Consider the following 12,950-nt stretch of genomic DNA (forward strand, 5'->3'; position numbering starts at 1 on the left):
GTGAATTCATGGATTTTCTTTTCACATTCTGTCTCTCACAGTTGAAGTGTACCTCTGGTGCAAATTACTGACCTCTGTCATCATTTTAAGTGGGGGAACTTGCACAATCGGTGGCTGACTAAATACTTTTTTGCCCCACTGTATCTGTACAAACATTTTTGTCATCTGATGTGTTCATCAGACAGTGAATGTTAGAAAGAAAGCACTCAGGTTTTGTCAATGGATTTTGGGAGGTGTTTTAATAATAAAAATTTAAAAATAAACCTTTAGAGGCTGACTTATCTGTTTTCAAACATCCAGACCTGAACTTTGACAACGGCATTGCCCAGTGGATGAGTGTATGAAAATTCAAATGAGCAGGTGCATTCAGATGGAACAGTCTTTAACCCACCAAAGTCCATCCATTTGCATTTGAGCTAGTCTGCCTCCTACGTGCTGTACCCAGCAGCACCCTCACCTAAACCAAACAGAGTGGTATCTCTGCTGTGTGAGAAAGGGCAACTTCAGGATGATGTCCTGACTTCATTCACCTGACGCTGAGTTTACGTGCCAAAACAACTTATGTTTGATCAGCGACGAAAGCAGGAAATTAAAGTGCCTACAAGCACATATTGATGATCATTAGATCATGCCTATGTCAAAATGTTTTTTAAATAGCTTAGTTCAAGTATCTGATTTCATGTTGCACAATCAAAAGAAAACAGATGGACTCTACTGTTGGAAAAAACTGCAGGGAGAGTAAAACCACTCTGCTGACCCACGTGAGTTAGCTTTCAGCAGGACTGTTTTACACAGTGCTGCTTTAAAGCATCATGACTAACATAGGTATATATAACAAAAACATTTGGTCATAATTCAGTGTTGCGTAGGGTCTGTGTGACAGCGTTTCTTCATCGAAGTCTTCTTTTACTTCAAAAAGAATAAACACGGCTGATGTAGGATATACAGCAGTTTTTAATGAAAACAATTTTTTACAGGAATAAAATAAGAGAAATGTTGCATAATATAATTTGCATATTCACATCATAATAAACAATTTTCGTTAAAAAAAGAAGCTGACAAGGGTTCTCTAAAGCAGGAAGACTGGAATATAAAGGGAGACATCTTTCACATTCATCTCTGAGCGCACTTCAAACATTTCCATTCAAGGTCAACCGTGAAGGATTTGAATGAAGAGGGCTGGCTAAATGTATCGAAGCTGAACCGTGTGCGTCACCAGTTTTTCCTTCCCACTTTCAAACCTGAATGCGCTTTTAAAATATATTTGGCGAAAATTGACAAATAACACATATAACACTCCACCAAACTATGTTTTGTAGTTATCTCAAATATATGAGATGCTTAAAAAGAAAAAGAAGAAGCCCTGCGTGTAGTAGTTTGGGTGAACCGCTCCTTTAAACATTTAATTTACTTCACTGTTTGCATGACATTGATGTTCATGGAAATGGGCTCTTTTGTTGAAAGCAAATAGTCAACATTTATTCCAAGAATGCACACACACTCAAACACAAACACACTCACCATTTAAACAGTGCATCCCAGTTTAATTCATACCAGTGTTGCAACTACAGGCCCCCGAATGTAAAGTCTACCAAGCCTTAAGTGCTGAGAAAAGCAGCATCTGATCAGTTCAATATTGCACCCTGATGACATCATGGGACAGGAAGTTGAGAACAGCTGATTTGATGTAGAAGAGTCAGACAGCCATCATTAACACAGATTTGACACACAAGAACTGAAGTAAGTTACTGAGCTGTGAGATCAGTTACTGCATAGAAAACACACACACACACACACACACACACACACACACACACACACACACACACACACACACACAGTTTGTTTGTTACTGGAAGACTGAGAGGCTTCAAGTTCTTCAGGAAGAGGCAGGAAGACATTTAAAATACTGACCACTTGAAAACACAGAAAATTCAATATTGACGATGACGATTTCCAAATGTGAGGGTTACTGACTTTTTCTGCTCGTGTTTCTCTTTCTGATACAGTCTTTTAGCTGTGAGGCCTGGTGTGCTTTTTTCTTGCCATGGCAACAAAAGTATTTACATAAAAACAGCGTAGTGACATTCACACCAATGCTGTAAATGTGCTCGTGTTAGCTATTGATCATTTCTAAATGTGCTAAATTTCTAATTAAGTAATGAAACCAGAGATAACCTCCAAAAACCAAAGAGAAAGAAACCATCCTTTAATAAGCACTACTGTTTCAAGCAGTGAGGGAGGCAGAAGAATATTTGAAACACTAGAAAATCATTGGTCAGGTCTAACAAAGCCAAAGTCAAGAGGCAACTCATGCTGCTGAGAGTTTAAAAAGAAGACTAACACATAGAGTCAGTAGGTGTTAACACCCAATGCAATATGAGGATAGGTTTGAAGCAGTAGAGCCATTGCAGTCCTGGAAGGAGCTCTGGGGCTGTGAGCAGGGCATGCTGGACTTCCTTATGTGTGCTGTGACTAACCTCTTTCCAATCCCAAGCAGCTTTGTTGCCTGAGACAAGGAAAAGGATGCATCCTGCAAGCGGTGTCAGCCAGGCTCATGCAGCCTGAGCAACATCTTAACTGGATGTCAAAAAGCGCCGTAGGTGGTGGGATGATAAGGTCCTCACAGACACCACAAACAGACTTCCAGAGGGTCAAAGCTAGTTTTCCACTGTCCTCCACTTCTGACTTCAAGCTTCTGACTGACAGAAAAGAATTCAGACCTCATAAAGAAGCTTAAAGAGGTAGTAGGGATCACACTCTAACCTATCTAGATGTACAAAAACTTCCCATGAACTGCAACAAGCCAGGTTCCAGTGTCTGGTTGTTGAGGCCATTTCCAAAGTATAGTGTGCGTCCTCATTTCTAGACTAAAGTCAGCTGCTGTGGGCAACATCCATGTGGAATTTCCTACAAAAGACTAACTTCAAGGTCAAAGGACTAAAGAAAGCCAATGAGGAGCTACAGCAGCCAAGACTAGCTCAAGAAGGTGAAGCTATGGAAGAGTTCCCAACAAAGCATAGAGGACACAGACAATGCTGCCACCAGGCTATCATGTGAAGGCCACCACATGCTGCGCTTCTGATGTTTACATCACCCAATAACCCTGTAGAAGAAATTAATGTAAAGTTTTAAGAAAATGAGCACATTTATCCAGTAGTAGACCACTTTTACCATTAAAGGATGGGTTCACATTTCCTCAAGTCTACTGTAACACAGAAATCACATGTCTGTGAGGCATTGCTCAGTGTCGTTGATAATGTTGTCCGTACTGGCTGCAAATAAAATATGAACCCATCCTTCAACTCCAAAGTCATTAAGACTGACACCAGTGTTAATCTGACCAATCACATGCTTCCTTTTACCTGAGCGGGCACGTGTTCCTCAGGTAGACCTGTCTGCACAGTATCTGACTGCTTTCCTGTGACATCGCGTTACATCAGAGTATTTGTTATACAGTTTGATGAGGAGACACCATGACATCATTAGTAACATTAACATTTTCTCTGGTTTCCAGTGCAACTGTGAAAACAATAACCTGAAGGTTAAAAGTGCTAAAAGAAGCTATCTGCTAGCAGTACACCAGACTGACAGCCAAAAGTCCTGCTACTGCCCTCTAGAGGCTCCAGTGCTCAGTGTGTTGGACAGAAAAACAAACATATTAAAGCATTAAAAGTTCATCTGGGACCCTGTGAACAGTTTGTGTGATAATGCTTGCTCAAAGGCCCTCTAAAAGGCTTTTTCCCACATCCTTCAACCACGTCTCCTTAAAGCTTCATCACATGACCTGAATGACTGAAACGGAAAATTGAATTAAATTAAACAAAAAAAAAATCGATTAATGCTTACATAAATCAGCAAATGCGACAGCACCGTAGCACCCAGACATTACAACAACATAATTTAAATGTAGGAAACATACACAAGATGAAAAGTGTACTTTAAATTGATCATTTTTTCATCGAGCCTCAAAGCTTTGCACCAAAACAAGATAAATAACCACCCCGTCAACAAAGAAAAAAGAAAACATACGAACGTCATTCTGAATGTTGTTCTTCTTTGTTTATCAGGCAGCACAGAAATTCAGCAACAGTTAGTTTAACCTCCTAGGACCTGGCGTCCACATATGTGGACATCACATTTTGGCTTATTTAGACCAAAATATTCAATTTTGGTGTACAGGGGCCTGATATCCACTTACGAGGACATTATACTGCCAATGGTCTATCGAAATTTTAAATGAATATCCTCATATGTGGCTCTCATTTTTCTTAGAAACAAAAATCAGGTAAAAAAAAATAAAAATCTGGTAATTCTTTGTTTTTACATTCATCGGGTCCCAATCAGCCCAAATATCAAAGAGAAATTAAAAATGCATGTCGTGGAAGAGTTCGGGTCTTAGGAGGTTAAAGACAGGATTTGACTATTGTTACTCATTAAAACTGAATAAGTAACGAAGCACGTAGAACAAGTTAAAGCCAAAAAAACAGGCCCCTCTGTGTATCACATATTAAGCAAGCCGGGGTAAAGTCGTGTTTTTACTCAAGGTTTTGTGGCCAAAAAAACATTTTAGCTCTTCTGGATGGCATAATTTTCACTTTCCTGTTGTTCTTGGAAGACTGGATAAATATCCTGCGATGCTGGCGTGTATTCACACACTCAGTGGGTTTGACAACACAGATTTTTCTCTGCTCCTAGATCAAGTCTATTTTTATTATCCTGGGTAACAGAGCTGGACTATAAAGAACAAGTGAAAAACACAAAAACACACCTCACCCAAAGCTCTGAGATGTAGCTGGAGGTTCAGAAAACAGCCAAGAAGTGGACCTTTGAGTGATGATGAAAAAAGGTAATATGAAGGCCAAAGAAAGCTTTAAAAGCTAATGGGTTCATCGTGCACCTTGAGATAACCATCCCTGGACCAGAGTGCTAAATGGACCAAAAGTCTTAATTTAAGCAGTTATTGAAAAATCAAGAAAAAGCTTTAGGTAAATATATACAACACACAATGTAAAATAAATAATTAGAGCACAAAAATAACCAGAGAAGCATTAATTAAAGCTGTAGGTAAAAGTTTGTTTTATCGATTGAGAGTCCGTGAGCTTATTTGCAGGTTGTGGAAAGTTCTAGTAATGTTTTAAAACGTCTCTCCAACTCTTCAGCTTTCAGAAAAGTTCTGCTCAGATGCTTCAAACTCCAGAAAGTTCAGTGACAGCAGGAAGGTTCAATAAAACAAAAGAATCAGACAGAAGGCCCTTTTCTCCATCCAGAGTCCAAAATCATTTTTCAACAGGCAGCGGAGACAGGTGGACAGGACACGGGGACACTAGTCACACATTAGTCACACAGAAAGCAGAAAACAGTCGGAGAAAATGATGAGCAAAACCTTTGGATAACCATTAACGGTTATGTGACAATGTTGATCCGAGAAGCTGTCTGGTTTAAACTGCTTTTCATGTTTCCACTAAAGAATATATCTGCTTTAGTGCAACTTGGTGAAGCTGTAGCCGCCACTGAGGACACAGAGCAGGATGTGCTGTAGTGCTGTGTCAGGTCATGTCACCAGTTGCAGATGTTTTACACTTTTTAAGGATTTTAAAGCTGATTTTAGTATTTACGTAGCTCACGTGTATCAAAATGTAATTGTTTTGGGACAAAAAACAGAAACATTTTACAAATTGAATTGCATACTTGCCTGGCAGTTTGGATGCAGGGAGATATTAGAACTGAACAACAGGTGAATAAAAAGCTATTTTATTTATTTCTGCTCTTTTTTAAGGAGAAAAGTGAAATTTTTGGTCAAGTTTTTATACATCAGTAACCAAATAATAAGGTTTTAATGACATCACCAAACAGATCAGTAGGTCAAACACTCGCAGAGGCTGAAAACAGGCCGCCTGTTCAACCAAACAGTTCACACCACCGTGTCCCCACTAATAAATAAAACCATGTAGGTTTTATTGTAAACCATGTAGGTTTCGGAGCTGCACAACAGGACGTCTAACTGTTTTTAGAGTGTTTCATGTGATTTGTTGACAATAAGTACAAAATGCTGTGTACTCCATCCAACTTTTTTTTTTTACTTTCTTCAGGAATTATGTATATGTGAAACACGAGAGTAGCGTCTGAGTGAGGGCACGCTGACAGCTGCAGTAGTGTTAGGTCACGATAGACGACGTCTGCTGAGTTTCTGACGTCTTATTTGTGCTGCTAAGCTCCTCGAGCAGGTGATAGAACAGCTCCTCCAATCCTCTTCAAACTCTGAGGGAGAACCCGAGCTGGGATCTCGAGCAAAATGTTCCCATCAGCTTTAGTGTCTGGCCTCATCAAAACGTCCAAACTTCCTCAAAACCTACCCCCCAAAAAATCAGTAACAGCACTGTTACCTGTGTTGGTAAGAGTTTGGGAGCAGGTTCTGGGTTGTCTTTAGATTCAGTGTCTTGTCAGCTCTGACAAATCAAAATACATTAAAAGCCTATTTTTTTGGCCAATGCAGGCTGCTAAAAACGGATATTTGTTCTCGACCTGGCTTTCTCTAAGGTGGGCCCTGTGTTTTAGATTTTGCAGGTCTCTACGGTCACTTAGTGCTTTCTAAACAATGTTGAGCAACTTCAGTATTTTTTGGTTTCCAGGAACTTCACATGTCTCAATGAAAGAACTGTTTTGTTATTTTTTATTCTGTTTTTTCGTTCATCCAGGTTCAGGTTATTTAAACGTACATCCCCTCTTCTGGTCGGCAAGAGGCAGTTCACAGTTCACAACTTTCTTAGTGGGGAGGTTGCAGGTTTGAATCCCTGCAGTCTTAATGCGATGTCTCCCATGTCCCCGTAGTGGCAACAAAAAGCATGTCAAAGTTCGCTGGTATGACTTCCCGCTTCTGCTGGCATCAGTACGGCGTGAAGAGAATCGATCCTTGGCTCGCTCTGATTGGTCCAGGTGCTGGACGGAGGAAGGAGGCTGTGAAAAGGGGGGAAGAGGCCGGAGGGCGAGGGTGGATAGAGATCGCAGGTGTGAGGGGGGAGGACGTGGGTGTGAGGAGGGGGGAAGAGGACAGAGAGGATGGAGGGAGTGATAGAGAGGGGGTGAGCGGAGTAGATGGTGGAGCAAAAGGAGTGGAGAGGAATGAAGGTGAGAGCGCAGGCTTCACCAGGTCCTTCTGAGCAAACATGGAGAAGAGAGGAGGAGAGGAAACAAAGAGACATCGATGAAAAAAAACAGAATGAAGACAAAAGTAAATAATAATACTTAATTAGAGGAAGGGAGGTAAAGAGACACTCACAGTGAGTGAGCCGCGCTGCTGTTTGTTGTAAGGACTGTACTTGGGTTTGCTGGGTTTTCCTGCCACTCTGTCCTTGTGCCTCCTGCTGGAGATGTGCTGCAACAACAACAAACACTGTCACAGTGAAAGCAAATCTGAGGGCAGACAAGACCAACAGCAACCGAGACTATAAACTGCACAAGAACAGAAGAACCTGAATGAAATTAAGGATCAAGATTTCACAATGATTCACAAACTAAAAGCAACCAAGTATGTAGTTCACTAGTGTAAGTTCATTTGTCATTTCAGGTAAAGAGTTGTTAAACACATTAGTCGGATAATGTACAGCAAAAAGCCTTTCCAGGGGTTAAAAACCAAAATAAAATGAATAAACATTAATTTTCCAGTTGTAACTGTGAGAAGACTGTTTTTACTTTAAACTTTAAACATAAACTGAAACTACATTAAAGGTACAGTATGTGAAATCTCACCACTAGGGTGTGCAGCTTAGAGTCAGTTGAGTTCGACTTTCTTATCCCTCACAATTTAAGTGCATTATCCTAGCTACGGTGGCCACTGCATGACAAAACTCTGGCCACAGTTCATCTGTAGTGAGTGTAGGCTGTCAGTCCACTGTTTACCTCAGATGTCAATATGTGTCTATTTACTCTGCAGGACGCTGTAAAACCTTGTGAAAGGAGTCCAATATGACGACGATCACTTCTGTGACAGCAATGCTGAGGTGAATTGCTGGTTTTACTGAACCTTAGTATTGTGTAGCAAATATTTGAGTGTATATGAACAGTCTGACAATCCTGTAGCTGCCTTCCTTTAGATATTTGTGAACCTGCTGCGAGTTTCTACCTGTTTAAGCTGGATCTCAGAGTTGACATGGACATCACAGATCTGGCAGTGGAAGGTTTTGTTCTGCAGGCCGGAGCCCTTCAGTCCCGAGCTGCTGCCGTTCTTCAGCTTTGCTCCAGGCCGAGGGTAGGCTTTGATCGGCCCAGCGCCACTACGAGCCTCCAGCATTGTTTTATGTTTTGATCCTGAAAGCAAAGGAAAACAAACTCAGGAAACACGAAAGGTAAAAATATCTTTAAATATGGGTCTGTTGTTTTAATTCCATCAAAATAAAACCTGTACACATCGTCTGCTTTTACACTGATCTTTATCTTCATGGTTACAAAAGCTTTCTATAAAAATCAACCAGAAAAGACTTGCCGAGGATAAATATTCATGTGTGATTATCATAATGTGGAAACAGAAGTGCAGAAACTCTGCTGAAAGCTCTCCCTGTTGATGTATTCCAGGATTTCCACAAATCCTTTTGGCCATATTGGATTATGAACAAGTTTAATAAGTTTAAGGCTTGTGTGTGTTTCATGCATGAAGCACAGCATTTGTTTTTTGAATATCTTTTAATGTCACAGGAGTAAAAGTAGATACCAAAGATCTCCAAGCAGGGGCAGCACAGAGCCGCTGAGGGAGATTAAGGGACACCTTCCTTCCACCTTTCAGTGTCATTAATCCAAATTCTCCTCTTTCTAAATGTGTTTATAGCTATATAGCTAAATGTATATACCCTGGTATGTTTCTGTGAGGAAGTAAAATAACTACCAGCAATTGAACTGTCCACCTAATTTATAGATTCAGAGATATGAAGAGTGAAAAAAACAGCATATGTTCGAGTGAGCTTCCCGCAGCTTTCAAAAGAAAACTTGGTTTTATGTGAATCTCTTTTGGGGGTTTTTGGGTCCGACTTAAAGTAAACACAGGACAAGGCCTCGTGGGAACTGCATTTGTAATCTCCATCCAGGAAAATTCTCCGGTTGACTTAATCACTTGATTGCTGGTATTTACAGATGGTAACATTAGTTGAAGCGCTATGCTGAGATGCACAACAGACATATTTTGTATTATTTTAGTTTAATCACCTGATGCTTACTCTATTTTAGCACTGTAAATAAGAAGCACAACCGCTCAGCCGATATTGTAGTGGGACCTGTCCTCACTGATTTACAGCCATGGTAAAAAGACACTCTGTCAATTCAAGGGTTTCACATATCAGGAGATAATAAACATGAGCTGACACTTGGCAGGTCTTGAAATTAGGTAAATAAAACCACAGATGAGTTACAACATGTCACATGTTACACAATATCAACATTTATTTAACAAAAACGAAGCCGAAATGCAAACAAAGTCAAAAATATGTCCATCTTTAATACTTCCACGGGAATTAAGACGATGAGTAACAAAATGCTCAGGAGGAAAGAGATTACCATCAGGGACTATCAGCCCATCAATCCGGGAAGAACTATAAGGATATTTACCAAACAATGTGAAATCTCCCATCGTACGCTGAGAGATTTTATTCAGGATTGGGCATTCCAGCAAATCCAGCCCAAGGTCAGACTGTGCAATGCTCAAAGAAACCAAGAGCCAAGAGACTCTACAGGCCACTTTTGTACATATTTCCTGTACTGTGCTAAAGATGAATCAATCCTTCTGTCCTTTAACTTCAATTTAAATTTCAGCAACTTAACATTCACCAGAACCGACAATTTTCATACATTCAATATTTTGTAAATGAAGGTGTAACAAAGAACTAGATGCCACAGAAGCTTTTGTTTTTGCATGCTAATGCTAATGCATATCATATAAAATCAAAGGTGCATATCTCTCCTCACCTGCATTATGCGCCTCCAGCTGAGAGAGCGAGTTGACCGCGACTTTACAAAGAGAACAATACAGCAGCTTTTTCGCCTTCTCCTCTTCTGACTCCACTGAAGGTGAAGCATCCTGGGAGGGTGCAGGTGGAAGGGAAGCAGGGCAAGACAAGGTGGTGACAGGAGCGGGAGCGGAAGCGGAAGACACTTTGGAAGAAGAGGATGACGAAGAGGAAGAGAGGCCTGGAGCTGGGAGTCCCGATGGGGGGCTGGATGGAGGAGGCTCACTGCCTGCTCTACTAGAAGAGGGGGAGGAGGAAGAGAGAGGGGAGGTAGAGGGGAGGAGGAAAGATTTGACAGGAGACGGAGTGTCTGCGGTTCTGGATAAGAAATCTGAAGGGAGAAGAGTGGAAGGAAAATGAAACAATATCTGAAAAAAACATCAGCAGTAACATAATTCACATCAGTGTTATTACTGGATAAAAATGAACCTGTGTGTTGATTAGTGCTGCTGTTAGCTGAGACAAGAGGGACGGGGACAGCTGAGACAAGAGGGGCGGGGCCAGCAGGATTACAGACGCTCCCATTGGTTTCTGCAGAATTTGACAGCTTAGCCTTGGCTTTGTTCTCCTGAGACTTGAGCTTCTTTGCGTGACGACTTCCTCTGTAATGAGCCTCAGCCTGAGACTGAGATGTAGAAATAGAAAAGTTTAAGTTTTGTATTTGAGCCATTCAGCATCCTCCAAAATAAAACCGATGTGAAAGGGCCAGAGACTGCAGTCAGTGACTGGAAAAGCCACTTCAGAGCAGCTATAACAATGAACCCTGTACATTGCTTTATAAGGTGCTCACCTTACAGAAGACATAAACATGTTTACAGCATACAAAAAGTTTGGTCTCTATGGCTAATCTCCCTTTAGTAATTCAGGGTAGTTGTTGAACCATAGAAGGCATAGAAAAGCATGCTAGCAAAGCTGCAGCAGCACAGCAGCTCTGGAGCTGCAGGCATTCATGCACGCTATAGGACACCTGTGTTTTGGAAAAGCTCAGAGCACAATCGCTGGAATTACACACATCAAAACAAGGACAATAGGCTTGAAGCATGAAAATACATTTATGTTTTATTTACAGACCTACATATAGCACACATTAAATCCAGGCCTCTGGGCCACCTGTGTACACAGCCGGACTGATTAAAACAGGACTTTACATATAATGTTAAATGCACAGGAGATGGACCTGAGGCCACTTTTGGGCTGGCGATGCGTGAAAAATGTGCAGCCCCCTCGTTCTCTGAATAAAGCCGGAGCATCTGTGCAGCAGGAAGGTTAACAAGAAATTGCCATAGCTATTTTTTTCATCATGCTCAGCGTTTCCCAACAGTGAAACATCATCCAGTAACGTGGCGTTTTGGCCAATCAGATGAATGCGAGTCCTCGTTTTCTGGGTATTCACACTGCAACAGGAAGGGTAATGTTTCTTTCCAGGCCTAGAGAGACTGCAATTTCCTTCTTCCAGAGTCCCATGGAGGGAGCATCCATACTCTTCCAACATAGCGCAATGGCTCTTCTGGCTTGAAGTAGTCCATAGTCCAGTAATTTGGTTTTTTTCCCGATTGCTTAAATTCCCTTGGATATATTCCAAGTACATAGAGTTTTCCTTTTAAAGGGATTTTTACCTTAAACACTTCAGACAGATATTTGATAACATCTTTCCAAAAGTCCTGGATTTTAGGACACTCCCATAGACAATGAAGAAGAGTCCCTTTTTCAACTAAACATTTAGTACAGATGTCCGGAATATCATTGGACACATGATGAAGCTTGACAGGTGTTATATAGGTTCTCATGAGCCATTTATATTGCAGTAGTTTAAAGCGTGTGTTTATTGTTTGTTTTTGTGCTTTTAAGCAAGCCTGGTTCCAGTCATTTTCATCTATGTCCTCTTGGATCTCCCTTCTCCAAGCATCCAGTTTATCTGCTGCTGAGTCTTTGGAGGAAAGCATCAGTAAATTATAACATATAGAGAGAAAACCTTTCCCTTTTGTATTCTTAATGCATGCCTCCTCTATTTTTGTCAGTGGTGGAAGTTCAGCAATCCTTTGCAGTTTTGATGACAAATAGTTTTTCAATTGTAAATATTGAAAAAAGTGCTTTGGGGGTATTAAATATTTTTTACACAACTGATCAAATGTGAGCAGCATGCCATCTGCATATAGGTCTTTAATTTTTTGAATGCCTTTATTTTTCCATATTTTAAATCCTCCATCACTTTTACCTGGCGTGAACTTTTCATTTCCCCAAATAGGGGTAAATTGCGAAAGCGATGGAGGATCGCCCACATATTTATGAGCTGCATGCCAAATTATAATTGTATTTTTCAAGAAAGGGTTCCTTGTATTTTTTTCTTAATGTCTTAGTGTCTGAAGAATATAGAAAAGTGTGTAAGGGAAGATCTGGAACAGATTTTTGCTCGATGTCAACCCAGGCTGGAGGTGTTGTTGGGCAGAAATAATGGGTGGCTGATGTTAGTTGGGCAGCCATATAATACCATCTGAGGTTGGGGACTTGGAGACCTCCTCTTTCATAGGGCAAGTAAAGTAGTTGTAAGCGGAGCCTTGCCTCCTTATTATTCCAAATAAATTGGTTAAATAGTTTGTTTAAACTGTCAAAAAATGAAGTTGGTAGAGGCAACGGAAGTGTTTGGAAGTATTATAAAAATTTGGGTAAAATTGTCATTTTTAGGATATTTATCCAGCCTATCATAGATACAGGCAGGTTTGTCCAGCGGTTTAGCATTTCCGTGACCTCTTCTACAAGGGGATCATAATTTATTGAGGTTATGTCCTTGATGCTTGGGGCGATCCTAATGCCTAAATATTTAAAGCCTGTTGTAGTTGTTTTAAATGGGGTGGCCACCACAGGGCTTCTTCTTTCTTCTTCATTAAGAAACATTAATTCTGATTTAGAATTTTTAATTTTGTTTCCTGAAAATTCTCCAAATGTTTTTATTAATGTTAC

General features: G+C 40.6%; 1 protein-coding gene across 2 annotated transcripts in view; it reads right to left on the minus strand.

Annotated features, from left to right (window-relative positions):
• Positions 1-936: 936 nt before the first annotated feature.
• Positions 937-12,950, minus strand: part of znf385b (zinc finger protein 385B) — a 64,224-nt gene continuing 52,210 nt past the window's right edge. Inside the window, exons 7-11 of one of the 2 annotated variants that reach the window (XM_085248433.1) lie at positions 10,422-10,617; positions 9,952-10,323; positions 8,123-8,307; positions 7,280-7,375; positions 937-7,153 (exon numbers count right to left, since the gene is read on the minus strand). In XM_085248433.1, coding sequence (XP_085104559.1) covers positions 6,887-7,153; positions 7,280-7,375; positions 8,123-8,307; positions 9,952-10,323; positions 10,422-10,617 — 1,116 coding nt within the window. In that variant the 3' untranslated portion in view covers positions 937-6,886. Of the gene's footprint in view, positions 7,157-7,279; positions 7,376-8,122; positions 8,308-9,951; positions 10,324-10,421; positions 10,618-12,950 lie in introns of both variants that reach the window. The other variant, XM_085248432.1, reaches the window with a different exon arrangement.

Source organism: Mchenga conophoros, linkage group LG16, assembly GCF_057382185.1.
Source record: "Mchenga conophoros isolate Kocher_MC1m ecotype Shallow Benthic linkage group LG16, M_conophoros_male_GT1.1, whole genome shotgun sequence".
NCBI classification, from domain to species: Eukaryota; Metazoa; Chordata; class Actinopteri; order Cichliformes; family Cichlidae; genus Mchenga; species Mchenga conophoros.